This window comes from Suncus etruscus, chromosome 10 (genome assembly GCF_024139225.1).
Source record: "Suncus etruscus isolate mSunEtr1 chromosome 10, mSunEtr1.pri.cur, whole genome shotgun sequence".
NCBI lineage: Eukaryota > Metazoa > Chordata > Mammalia > Eulipotyphla > Soricidae > Suncus > Suncus etruscus.
In genome coordinates this window covers 66,748,437-66,761,568 of record NC_064857.1, presented here as the reverse complement: position 1 = coordinate 66,761,568, position 13,132 = coordinate 66,748,437, and the positions used below count along the sequence as shown (strand labels likewise).

Sequence of the window (13,132 nt, the reverse complement as noted above, 5' to 3'; positions counted from 1 at the left end):
GCAAGCACCTGACCCACTATGCTATCACTCTGGCCCTTCCAAGCCATTTTAAAGAATAGTTAGAGACAGATTTTAAAAAACATTATGTTAAAAAAAAAAAACCCATTATGTTCAGGGTGTTGGGGTCCACGTGTTTAAGGAAAAATAGAGTGGTATGAGATTACATAATGTAGTTATATTACCAATAAAATGGAAAGGACAACATATTTTACTGTTTAGGTAGAAAAGTCATAACTGAGAGCTGCACACATGTATACTCAGAGCTAGTGGAATTTCTCCTCCCATTTGATGATTTAGAATATCCCGGCACTGCACATCAATTTCCATAAGTAAAAACAAGTTTTCCTTCCAGTGACTAAATAAAAAGCAAACTATGGCCTTACATTTGACCACATGGAGAAAATATTGGACAGCATGCTGGTAGAGTTGAAGAGCATCCTCGTAGTTCCCGGCTTTGTCTTCCTGGGCTGCTTTGCTAGCAAGATCTATTGCTTTCTAGAGAAAGGAGGCAAACCATACCATCACAATCAAAGCACAAGCACAAGCTAAAGTTTTTATTCTAGGTTTTGGAGCCACTCCCTGTGGTGCTCAGGGACAGACCATATGGGACTAAGGAGCCATAGGGGAGGCTAGAATCAAAACCAGTTGGCCACATACGAGGTAAGCACCTTCCCGCTGTACTCTCTCTCCAGTCCCCAACATAAGCACAAGAAAAAAAGGTTTTTTTTTTTTTTTTTTGGTTTTTGGGCCACACCTGGCGGTGCTCAGGGGTTACTCCTGGCTGTCTGTTCAGAAATAGCTCCTGGCAGGCACGGGGGAGCATATGGGACACCAGGATCTGAACCAAACCAACCACCTTAGGTCCTGGATTGGCTGTTTGCAAGGCAAACGACGCTGTGCTATCTCTCCGGGCCCGAAAAAAAAGGTATTTTAAATTTTGATTTTGTTTCTGGACTACTCAGTAGTGTTCGCCGAGCGCATGTGTGTATGTGTATTTTGGCCACACTCCTGGTTGGCCCAGGAGGCCATATGGGATTCTGGGATTGAACCTGGCTGTGCTATCACTCTGCCCACCCCCCCCCCCCAACTCCTCAGGAGTTATTCTTGGTGCTTCAGGATCATTCCTGGCGTGTTTCAAAGGACCATATGTGGTACCAGGGATTAGGCTGGTGCAAGGGAAATACCTTACCTCCTACCTTTCTATCCCTTACCCCAAATTTCACTTTATTATTTTGGTTTTGGAGTGACTCTCAGCAGTATTGTTTACTCCTGGCTCTATGTGTATATTTTAAGGGTACAGGTTATCACCTCATCAAATTATACCATCAACCAATCACATCCATCACCACTGTAGCAATAACCTTCTACACAGTCCCCAGGACCCATCTACCACCTTTGATCTCCAATCTAAACCTCTTCTGCAGAATCTAAGGCCTTTAGATCGGTTCTTTCCTATTCCTTAGTTTTGTTTCATGATAGAAACCAGCCAGTTTTTCTTTTCTTTCCTATTATTCTGTTTGTTTGTTTTTGGGCCACACCTGGTAGTGCTCAGGAGTTACTCCTGGCTCTACACTCAGAAATCGTTCAAGGAAGGCTCAGGGGACCATATGGGATACCAGGGATCGAATCCAGGTCTGTCCCGGTTGGCCACGTGCAAGGCAAATGCCCTATCACTATACAATCTCTCCATCTCATCCATTCAGTTTTTCTTAAAGCTCATTTAATTTTTTGTTTATTCCCTCATTCTGTGATGTTTTCAGTGATGGAATCTGATTTTGTTTAGGGGGATGACTCCTGAATGAATTCAATTTACGAGGCTCTTCTGCTTTAAATACTTCCAGAAGTGTGTGTCTGTGCATAAGTTTTTTTTTGTTTGTTTTTTTTTTTTGGTCACATCCGGCAGCGTTCAGGGATTACTCCTGGCTCTATGCTCACAAATCGCGTGGAGCCAGGAGAAATCCCTGAGCGCTGCTGGGTGTGACCCAAAAACCAAAAAAAAAAAGAAAGAAAAAAAGAAAAAAAAAATCACTCCTGGCAGACTCGGGAGACCATATGGGATGCCAGGACTTGAACCACCGCCCTCTGCATGCAAGGCAAACGTGGTACCGCTATGCTATCTCACAGGCCCCCTGTGAATATGAGGTTTATCATTTTACCCACCCCCTTTTGCTGGCATAAGCTCAGGTACCATCGGAGTTCGGTCTAATGGTTTCTCTTTCCATGCTCCAGGGGTATTGATACACAGATGATTGTACAGAGTAACACAGACCAAAGAATATTATTACTGGGGCCAGATTCTAGTCAGCAGTGTGAATGTTGGGAACGTGGGTATGTTCTCTTCTGACTAAGAGACCATGACATGTCCATCCATACTAGAAAACTCTGGAAACTGAGTAAACCTTTCCTTTTTTAATTGGGTCCTTCTTCAACATAAAATAACATGGATATGGTCCTACTGCAGCTCCTATTTACAAAAATAAAACAGCAACACAGCAGCCCTCCCAAATTCCTGAGATGCCCTCTAGCTGCCATCCTATGTGCCTCATCACCTCCATGGCAAAGATTTAGAGAGCCCCAAGTTCATCTGTTGCTGTCTCCATCACAGCAGCACTTTCTGTTTTCTGCTTGCCAGACCAGACCTCACCTAACTTCAGCTCTGCCCTTTACCACAGATAAGCCAAGATAATGACACCACCTCTGCTCTCCAAGTAAAGAATTCTTCTGGCTCCCTTTCTCTTGTGAGAGTGCTGGTAGTCCACAGGAGTCTCTACCTTAGTGCTAGATTCCCCTCACCCTACCAAGTCTCCAAGACGCCTAAACTCTGCTAATCATTCCTAGTTCTTGCTTTTGGTCCAGACTCTTTCATTTCTGCTTGATGATCCTCACAGACTGATCCAATCAAATCAACGTGGTTCCAAACATGCTTTGCTGTAGATCTGTAACCCATATTACACCTCCTCCCTTGCTTTCTAAATGCAAATCTCAGCCTGACTCTTCCTCTTTTCATTTGTTTCAGATCCATCCTTTGGCTTTGTTCCAGCCGTTACTGCCCTACTCCCAGCCTGCTCACCAAACTCTGCCTCCTTGTTTTCATAGTCAGTATTAGTTCCTTCAAGGCCAGTTATACTGAATTAAGGGGCTGTAGCAATAGCACAATGGGTAGGGCACTGGCCTTGCATGTGGCCAACCTGGGTTCGATCCCCTATATCCCATAGGGTCTCCCAGGCCTGCCAGGAATCATTCCTGGGCATAGAGCCAGGAGTGACTAACACCTGTGTGCCACCCAGTATAGTCCCCAAAATGAAAACAAAAAATTATACTGAGTTAAATAGGTCCTCCATTGTGACACCTCCCATCTCCATCTACAGCAGGATGGGGACCCAGCATCTATGTGCGATCCATTTCTGGTATGGCATCATCAAGTTTGTGATGGCAGTGATTCCAGTCATAGCATACTACTGGGGCAACCTTTATGAATCAGATTTCCTGCCTTTGGGAACCGTCTTCTTCCATCCGAAAGTCCCCAACTATGGTGTCCCTCTAAAATTCTAGGTTTGGGGCCAGGTGTTTGTCCTGCATGCAGCTGACTGAGGTTTGATCCCCAGTATCCTGAGTCCGCTGTAAGAGATCCCTGAATATGGGCCCGGAGGGATAGCACAGCAGTGTTTGCCTTGCAAGCAGCCGATCCAGGACCAAAGGTGGTTGGTTCGAATCCCGGTGTCCCATATGGTCCCCCGTGCCTGCCAGGAGATATTTTTGAGCAGACAGCCAGGAGTAACCCCTGAGCACTGCCGGGTGTGGCCCAAAAAACGAAAGAAAAAAAAAAGAGAGATCCCTGAATATAGAACCAGAAGTAAGCCCTAAGCTTCACCAGGTATGACTTGCCCCTTTCCTCAATAAAACTCCCCAGGCATACCAAGACTCTGTGAACAAGATCCTTTTGCTGCAAAGCTCTCCGGAACACTAGGAGGTGGCCCAACCTATGCTTTCAAGAGCTGGTCACCTGCTTCTTGAACAACCAAAAGGCACACTCCTCCTCACATTCAGCATCACATCACTTCAGGATTCAAACCCTAGGATATTGGAGTAGATTTCCTTTGATTTCTCAAGACTTAGCAAAACATCACAGTCAGCAACAGTAATTACATACTCAGGGCTTATATATCACTTTCAATGCATGCAGCACTATTTGCATTTTCTCTCCACCCTTGCCAAGATTTATGACACATCTAGTCTGCAACATGTTTTACTCTGTTTTCTCTCTGCCTGGACTGCATCAATAATTTGAAAAGGTAATGTTTGGGAGTGCAAGAAAAAAAAAGGCACAATTTTGTTAACAGACCCAGCTTAAAAAATATTGCTTATCTTGATTAGCTGTGTTAATTTGGGACAAATCACAATGTTGGGAAACAAGAATGAATTTGACTTGAACTGTTTTGAGGATAAAGCAAGATCACTCCAAACTACTGGCAGATAATGTCAGTACTTTTCAATTTATTTAAACTCCCATCACCTCCTTTGGGGGATAATTCTCATTTTTCTTACCGTTAGAGACCGCCTTCTCATCTGTTCTAACTTCCACACTAAATTCTCATTCTACCAGCAATCACTGTATTATTTCATAACTTTGACTTCTAGTTGCCTGGATTCCTTCCCTAAAGCATAAACATACATCTGGCACTTTGTTCGGTAGGAAAGTTATTACTTGAATAGTCTTCAAAACCCTCACTCCCGTGCACACAAGCTCACATATACAGTTCTTTCAAGTAAGAAGTCACTGAGTATGGAGTAAAACCTGTAAAGCTCTTGTCTTGCATAAATCCAACCTGGGTTCAATCTCCAGCACTATATATATATATATATATATATATATATATATATATATATATATATATATATATATATATATATATATATATGAATGATTCTTGAGCACCACCAAGAGTGATCCCTGAGCACAGCCAGCAACTATGCCTTAAGCATTATTTAATCACTGCACGGGACCAGGACAAAATTAGCCTCTCGGAGAACCCCAACAGAAAAATCCAGCAATCAAAGCCAAATACCATGGAACTGATTCTAGAATGAAACTGCAAATCTTGCAAAAGAAAAAAAAATATACCAAATGAAAAGGATATTGTAAAATAAATTACTCATGGTCTCGACAACTGAAACACTACTAGGGTTAAAAACTGGTTAACTGACAATCTGTGAAACAATAATGACAAGAAGAGCTTTTCAAAAGAAATTGCCTTTTTTTAAAAAAAAAAATCTCTTCTAACCTTTAAACTAACACTTTCACCAAACGACCAATACTTTCCCAAGTCTTTTTACAAAAAGAGCTTTTCTGAAAGAGGCTAACAAATGAACTGATAGGATGGTCACTGCAATATAGATGGGGTGTGTGTGTGTGTGTGGTGTACACCTGGTTGTGCCCAGGACTTACTCCTGGTTCTGTGCTCAGGAATCACTCTTGGAGAGGCTCGAACATATGGCATGCTGGGGATCAAATCCAGGACAGCTGAGTGCAAGGCAGGAGCACTGCACAGTGAATATTGTTTTCCAGCCCCTGCACTTCAGTTTCATGTTATCATGGTGAAAAAGATACACAAATCAAAGCCCGAGCGGCAGCACAGTGGTAGGGCGTTTGCCTTGCACACGGCTGACCCAGGATGGACCTCGGTTCCATCCCCAGCATTCCATACGGTCCCCCAAGCCAGGAGCAATTTTTGAGTGCAGAGCCAGGAGTAACTGCTGAGCATCACCAAGTTTGGCCCAAAAACTCAAACAAACAAACAAAAACCCAAAAGGTGCATTAATTTTTATTCTATAAGCCAATGTAGCGAAGGTGGGAAAGAAAATATTGTTCTTCTGGGGTGAAGTTCCAATCAAGTCTTTCCCCTAACCCCCATTTACCCTCTTCTGTGCCAAATCTCTCTCTAAACGGTTGGGACTTTCCATCGCCTTTCTCACGACCCATCCATCATCCTAGCCTAACTGGGTTCTGATTATGCCAGATGTGTAAAGCAGACCCTCAATAAATGTGTATTAGAGGAAGTACGAAGACAAGATTAAGACAAGGAATCTCACGCAGGGACAGTGGTGGAGTAACACTAAGTAACATTCACACTACTGTGACTAGGAATATTCCGATTAAAAAAAAAGTTACAGTGGGGCCAAAGCGATAGGCACAGCGGAGAGAACATTTTACCTTACATGCGGTTGATCCAAGTTCAACATCCCCCCTATCTCGCATCCCAGAGGGTCCCCCAAACACCGCTAGGAATGATCCCTGAGTGCAGAGCCAGGAGGAACCTGTGAGCACCGCGGGTGTGGCCCTTCAAAGGAAAAAAAAAAAAAAACCCAAAAAGATACTGCCTATCTTTCTCACTTTTTTAAGAGGGGCAGTCACACCAGGCAGCGCTCAGGGGTTCCTCAGAATCGTTCCTGGCAGGCTCTCCTGGCAGGCTCGGGGGACCTTATGGGATGCCAGGATTCAAACCACCATCCTTCTGCATACAAGGCAGCAAAAGCACTACCTCCAGGCTATCTCTCCAGCCCCTCTTTCTCACTTTTCTGATGTCCTAACCCAACCGAGTGGGCAGGTAGGTGTCAGGATCCCAAGGAACCCTTGACCTCTGCACTGGGAGAAACTTGTGCCAGAAATGCTCTTTCTCTCCATCACAAAGCTCAGAAGTCTGACTATTAAAATCTGCAATCTGAAGGTTCGAACAGTGATCAGCAAAAAGGCCGGGATCACTAGGCGAGAATGTGTTTGTGTGTGCGGGGTGGGCGTGGCCCCACAAAGGTGTCAGATAGCCCCCCCCCCAACGACTCTAGCCTGTTGGGGGAGCTCCTGATCGCAGGGGCCTCGGGAAGGGGGAAATTTGGGGGTGGGTGGTGGTGGGACCCTCGGATTCCTGGTCCCCCGACACCTCGAAAAGCAGGGACCCGTTTGCTTCCTCCTGGGCACCTGCTAGATCTCCATCATCGCGGGTGTGCAGCCCCCTGGTTTTCCCCGCCAACACTGACGCCGATTGGAGAACCTGGGCTTCGCGCTCAGCCCTCTACCAGAGCCCTCCCAGGGTGACAGGGTCCGGGATGCGGGCACAGTCCACCGCAGCACACCCCAGCCCAGACCCTACAGGCATGCGCAGTAGGGGGCTCTTCCCAGCCTGCGCATGCGCGGGGGTCTCTTCCGACCCCGGAAGCGCGCGGAGTGCCAGACCCGCCCCTCCGGCCGCCGCCCTCCCGCCCCGCCCCGGGACAAGACCGCACCCGCCTGGCCCGCACCTTCGCCTCCCGGGACACCCCTCAGCTGCCCTCCCGGGCCCGACGAGCAGCCGCGGTACCTGCAGGTTGGCCGAGGTGGAGGCCATGACGGTGGCGCTGCCCGTGGGAAGGACGAGGCGAGGCGGCCGACAGTGGTGACGCCGAGTCAACCCGGTGCTGTCCCGGCTGTGTGCGGGCTGGCGGCGGCTCTCGGACCCCGGACCACGGCCACCTTCCTCCCGGGCGGAACTGATCCGAAGCAACAGCACCCGCTCTGGGCTCCCCGACAGGCCCGACCGACCCTCCTCCCCGACACTTCCGCAATCGCTTCCGGGCTCTCGTCCCGCCTCAGGCCCAGCCACTTCCGCTTTCGTCATCAGCGCGCGCCAGCCAGTCACTGGTCTCTGGGTCTCGCCCTCGCCCCCGAGCCTCGCGAGGGATCTCGAGATAGCCGGCCTGTCAGCTCGCGAGACCTGGCAGGGAAAGAGAGGCTGAACGCATGCGCGTTGAGGGTTCGCCCAAGGCCTGGTGAAGGAGGGCAGCCTTTTCCTCAGCTTTTTTTTTTTTTAAATTGTGTGCTCATTCAGTGCTCTTTCTCACCTCTCCTTTGTAGTTATGCTCCTAGAAGTGATTTTTTAATTGCTTTTCATGCAGTCCACCATGGTGATGACTCTTCTAGCGTTTCTTAAAATTCCCTTCTGAATTCTTGTCAGCGCCCCACTTCCTGAACTCTCTTGAATACAACTCTGATTCCTTCATTGCTTCCCCTTCTTATTTCCCTAATGATTTCTTATTATTAATAATATTCATAATACTAATTTATAACATTAATATTAATTATCAATTATCACATAATACGTAACATACGATCAATTATTAATCATTATTGCTTATTAATGTTATTAATCATTATCATAATGATATTAATATTAGTCAATAAGAATAGTGATTATATAATCACAATAACTAATATTATTATTATTTCTCTGATTTCTTCTCACTATCCCCAGCTCAGCTCATTTGATTTTTGGCTTCATGTATTTAATAGAGTAGAAATGGCTTCGAATCCCTGTCTGCAGACCCACCCTGTTTTCTGCCTAGTGTTTGCACTTAAGCTTCCAGAGAGCTCCACAGCACTTAGGCTTTCCCCCACTAGACAAAGTCAACACGTTGAAAACTGAGCCTGTTGTCTCTACTTCAAACTTCCTTCTCTAGGTTCTTCAATGGAACCTCTAAATCACCCAAGCTCAAAGCCCTCTCTGCATATCCTTTCTCTATCTCAGGTAAAATGTTTTCTAGCCCTAATGTAACAGTATATAATAGAAAAAAGATGTTAAGTGGTTTGACCAAGCAGTTTAAAGTAAATTACAGGATCCTATCATCAGTTAAAGTAGATTTCTTTTTACCAGAAAACACAACCAGATTTCTGTGTAGGTTCATCCCTAAATAATTAGCAAACACTTAGTAAACTTGAAGATGAGTAATATATGGGTTTTTATTTAGTTTAGGAGTTTGCAACGTAATCAATTTTATAAATATAAAAATGGGATAATTCTTTGAGTAGTTACTACCAGTATGTGCCATGCCAGTCTTGAAGCTGGTTATGAACCAGTTAAAAATTCCTCTTTCATCATTAAGGATAAATCATGTTTGTATTATAGACTCCTTGATCTGCAATGAGAAGGGTTTCGGGTAGGAGTGCTCTAACAAAATCCATAGCATCTATATAATCTAGTGGGGAAAAATACCAGAAGAAAAGCACAAATTGAATATTTTTATGCTTTTGTAAATGCCTGTTAGGTTACACCTTATTTTACCTAAAACAAAGATCACCCCCTGGTTCCTTTGTATGTTTGTTGGCAACTTAGATTTACCCCAAAACAGAGATTGTCTTACTTGTAAATCTGGATAGGACTGGCTTAGAATAGCCTGAGCTATCTGTCTTTACTGCCTCACCCAGGGTTGGTCTCTGTACTCAATAAAAATGGCAGTTTTGGCAGGCAGCTAGGTTTCCATACAAGATAGAAGATGGCCAGGCTTAACATGTTTCACTTTCAGCCTGAATTGGATTATTTTATGTGTGACCTGGATTCAGACTTGTCCACCTGAAGTAGAAGATATAGCACATGGGGTGATTACACTTAACAAGTGTAAAGGTTATTAAAGATAAAATAGTGCTGTCAAGGATTACAAGTGAAAACATGACAGGTACATTACAGTAATGTAGAGTAGAACAAGAGGCAATTATTATTTGAGATCTTATGTTTCTGTGGAATAGAAACTGCCTTGAGGGGCCAGAGAGATAGCACAGTGGTGGGGTGTTTGCCTTGCATGCGGCCAACTGGGAGGGACCGTTTCGATTTGGCATCCCATATGGTCCCCTAGCCTGCCAGGGTAATTTCTGAGTGCAGAGCCAGGAATGACCCCTGAGCTCCACTGGGTGTGGCCCCAAAACTAATTAATGAATGAATCAATCAATAGATAAAGTTTAAAAAACAACTGCCTCAAGTACTTTCACATTATGGTTTGGTCCACATCATGGTCCTAGGGTTTTAATAGTCTTTTTGGGGGGGATTAGACGATTAGTGTCCTATTAGAGTCCACATGGGCACCACTATCACTCTAAATGGATACTAGATTAAAAGTAGGTTAGAAATGAATACATACTTGAACTGGGTCTCAGTTTTATGCTGAAGCGGGCCTTTCGGCCAGTCTGGGGTCTGTGGCAGTGTCTCCAGTGTGCTTCAGACCACAGTCTTCACAGGCATGACACACTATGCAGGGAGGTTGGTCCTCTTGGAGTATGAGGTGGAGTGGTTGGAGATCTCCTTTTGTAGTTCCTCACTTTCTTCTGGAGCTCTGCTCGCTTCACAGGAAATTCTTTATATCTGCTGTAAATGGGTTCCTGTGGTTTCATCCAAGGGTTCCACTTTATGTAATAGCCCACATAGAGCTCCAGAGCTTGAGGTGGTGTATGATGGCTACTGGGTACAGAATGTGACTGGAGTAGCTCCCGTACAGAGGATTGGTGAAGTCTTCCAGCTGGCTGTCCATGTAGGACCACAGCAACACAGTCCTCTTGAGAAGATTCTCTTTTCCTCTCTATTGTTCACTCTTACAAAGGAATGTTCCAAATAAACAGCTATAGATGTGGTTCAAAATGGTAATAAGAAAATATTCAGGCTGGAGTGGTGGCGCAAGCAGTAAGGCATCTGCCTTGCACGTTGCTAGCTTAGGACAGACTGCATTTTGATCCCCCAGCATCTCATTTGGTCCCCCAAGTCAGGAGCAATTTCTGAGCACATAGCCAGGAATAACCCCTGAGCATCACCTGGTATGGCCTCAAAACCAAAAAAAAGAAAATATTTGTTTAACTCAAATGCGATGGCAAACTGTCTCATCATCTGCCAGACACAGCAGATGAACTGAAGAAAGACAGGTGACCTGTCTGCATCAGCATGATTCTTATCTCCATGGCCATGTCTCAGCTGAAAGCAGTGCCCAAAGCTCAGCCATTTCTTCTCCACGAGGACCTGGAAGCCCTGCACGGTGCAGTAGTAGCTGTCCAGCATGAGCATGGCGAGGGAGGTGAGCTGGGCTGTGGGGTTCCAGTCATCACTGCAGTGCACCACCACCGAATTCTTCCCTGACTCCACCCTGTCAGCGATGCCCAGCACCTTTGCCAGGATCAGTTTAATGTGCTCCAGCCAGTGGGTGGACTCCATGTTGGACAGCCAATTCTCTCCTCAATGCTAGGGAAATGTCACTGACTGATTAGTCCTGACACTAAGGAATCTTCTGGCATCCCTTGGAAAGGTGGGTGCACAAAATTTAGCTAAGGGAGATAGAGGCCAAGGAATGAAGTTGGTTTCAAGCTCTTTCATTCATTCAAAGAAAAAGGTGGAATAATTAAACTCAATTTCTTGACAAGTCATAATTTTCAGACAAAACAAATTTACCAAAAAGGCAAATTGTTCAAGGAATATTCTAATGCAGGGCAGTTTCACTTTTGAAGCCACGTTTTGCTACTTGAGGTCCCTAGCCAGCAAGGTCAATTAGTATTGTTTTGGTCTTATTTCAGTTTATTCATTCTGAACTGGGGCCTGAAATATTAACCCTTGATATGACTGCATGTAGGCTAACATCAAAACTAGATTTGAGAATAATTATCCTGTAAGCCTAAGTAGAAAATACTTGAATCTACGCAAATGTTTCTGATAAGGTGTGTTTATAAATCTGAGTAATCTTTAAGAGAGGCTCTACAAAAAGTGAGTGATAATTATTAAAGAATATTTGAATCCATGCAAATGTTAAATCTGAGTAATCTTTAAAATGCCAGTGAAGTTATGTCTCAAATAATATTTGCCTGGACATGCAACCAAGATTTTTCAGGGCCCTAATGCCTGAAAAATTACATTTACAGGTTACATTCCAAGTGTAATGTAAATTACATTTACAGGTTACATTCCAAGTGTCCTTTCTTACAGGTGCTACTTTTCTTTTCATCCAGCCTCTCTGCAAGTACAGGCCACTTGAAAAGTTCCTGCAATAGTAAATAGCATTTGAAAAACCCTTCCTCAGGTAGTTAGGGCCTTTTCAAGTTTGGTGCCTTCCTAGGTCTCTGTTTACATGGGGGATGATGTGGCAGGGTAAACCACTTCCTAAAGCTTCCCCAGGGATTCCCATATCACATGGATGTTGTGGATATCCAGAAACACCAGCTCTGAATTCTAGTATGCATCCTTGTTTCTATAGTCACTGCCCTTGGCCTTGTTGGCCACAGCATTGACAGTGGCTGTGCGTGAAAGATGAAGATCTTGTGGGCCTGGGTGTTGGAGTCCAGGATGGCCTGCAGGTACTTCTCATTGTCCTTGCTCCTCTTGCAGTGATTGGCACCACCAGTGATTGGCAGCAGCAAGTGATTGTGGCTTGGCTCGGTTGGGGTGGATCCAGGAGATAACCTGGATGCAGCCCTGGGAGCAGAATCACCGCCATTCTCCTCAGCTCTTCATCAGGAATGTTGTCGGGGGCCATGAGGAAGAGAGGGTACTTGTCACAGAGCTCATAGCACTCCTTGATCTTCGTGACCCTCCAGCTTTGGATTGCGGGATTCCCAGCCTCTTGTACTTCTTGAGGGTAGGAGATCATAGAGCTGCCATCCATTCTCTGGAAACTTCTTTGTATTCACATGCAAACAGAGGCAAGTTGTTGGAGAAAGGATATGTGTGTTTCATTAGGGTCTCAAACATGGACCTTCTGGTGCAACCTTTGGGCTTATGAGTGAACCGCAAGTTCCAAATGTCCTTGCATGCTATATCCAGTCTGTCTAGAGCACCACCAATCTTCTCTACTCTGCTTATCACCCCAAGGGAAGCATCCAGAACAAATGGGGTATCCTAGTCTATGCTCTTGAAGTATAGCCTGTAGCTGTCCCGTGTAGAACCCCTGTAAATGGGCAGATGCACATGACCTTTTTGGCCATGTCCTTAATGCTCTCTCTGGGGAACAAGAGTGACTCCTACATCTCTGCCAGCTTGTTGGACTCCCTCAGGACCCGCAGGTCAGGAGAAAAGTTGTCTGAAGATGTGGCCAGGGAGTCTGAAGACACCAGAAATGCCAGCTTATTGTATGTAGAGTTCTTTCACTCCCCTTCTCCATACATCGCTTAAGTTACTAAACTTGAGAGAGAGAAAGAAGAGAGACTTCTCCTTAGCTTCCCCACTCCATAGCACTTAAGTTACCAAGCTGAAGTTTGAATCTAAGTCTTCTCACTACAGTCTTAATATGAGAAAACAGTGACATATGCTAGAATAGTGGCAGTTTGTCTCATGGGCCCAAGAAAACAGAAAAATTTTAATTT

General features: G+C 45.0%; 1 protein-coding gene and 1 pseudogene across 1 annotated transcript in view; both read right to left on the bottom strand.

The window, feature by feature from the left end:
• Positions 1–7,579, bottom strand: part of VPS4B (vacuolar protein sorting 4 homolog B) — a 30,256-nt gene extending 22,677 nt beyond the window's left edge. Inside the window, exons 1-2 of the mRNA XM_049782077.1 lie at positions 7,353–7,579; positions 384–495 (exon numbers count right to left, since the gene is read on the bottom strand). Coding sequence (XP_049638034.1) covers positions 384–495; positions 7,353–7,379 — 139 coding nt within the window. The 5' untranslated portion in view covers positions 7,380–7,579. The remainder of the gene's footprint in view (positions 1–383; positions 496–7,352) is intronic.
• A 2,437-nt stretch (positions 7,580–10,016) lies between these two features.
• LOC126020590 (myotubularin-related protein 2-like) lies at positions 10,017–12,811 on the bottom strand (annotated as a pseudogene).
• Between the last annotated feature and the right edge of the window lie 321 nt (positions 12,812–13,132).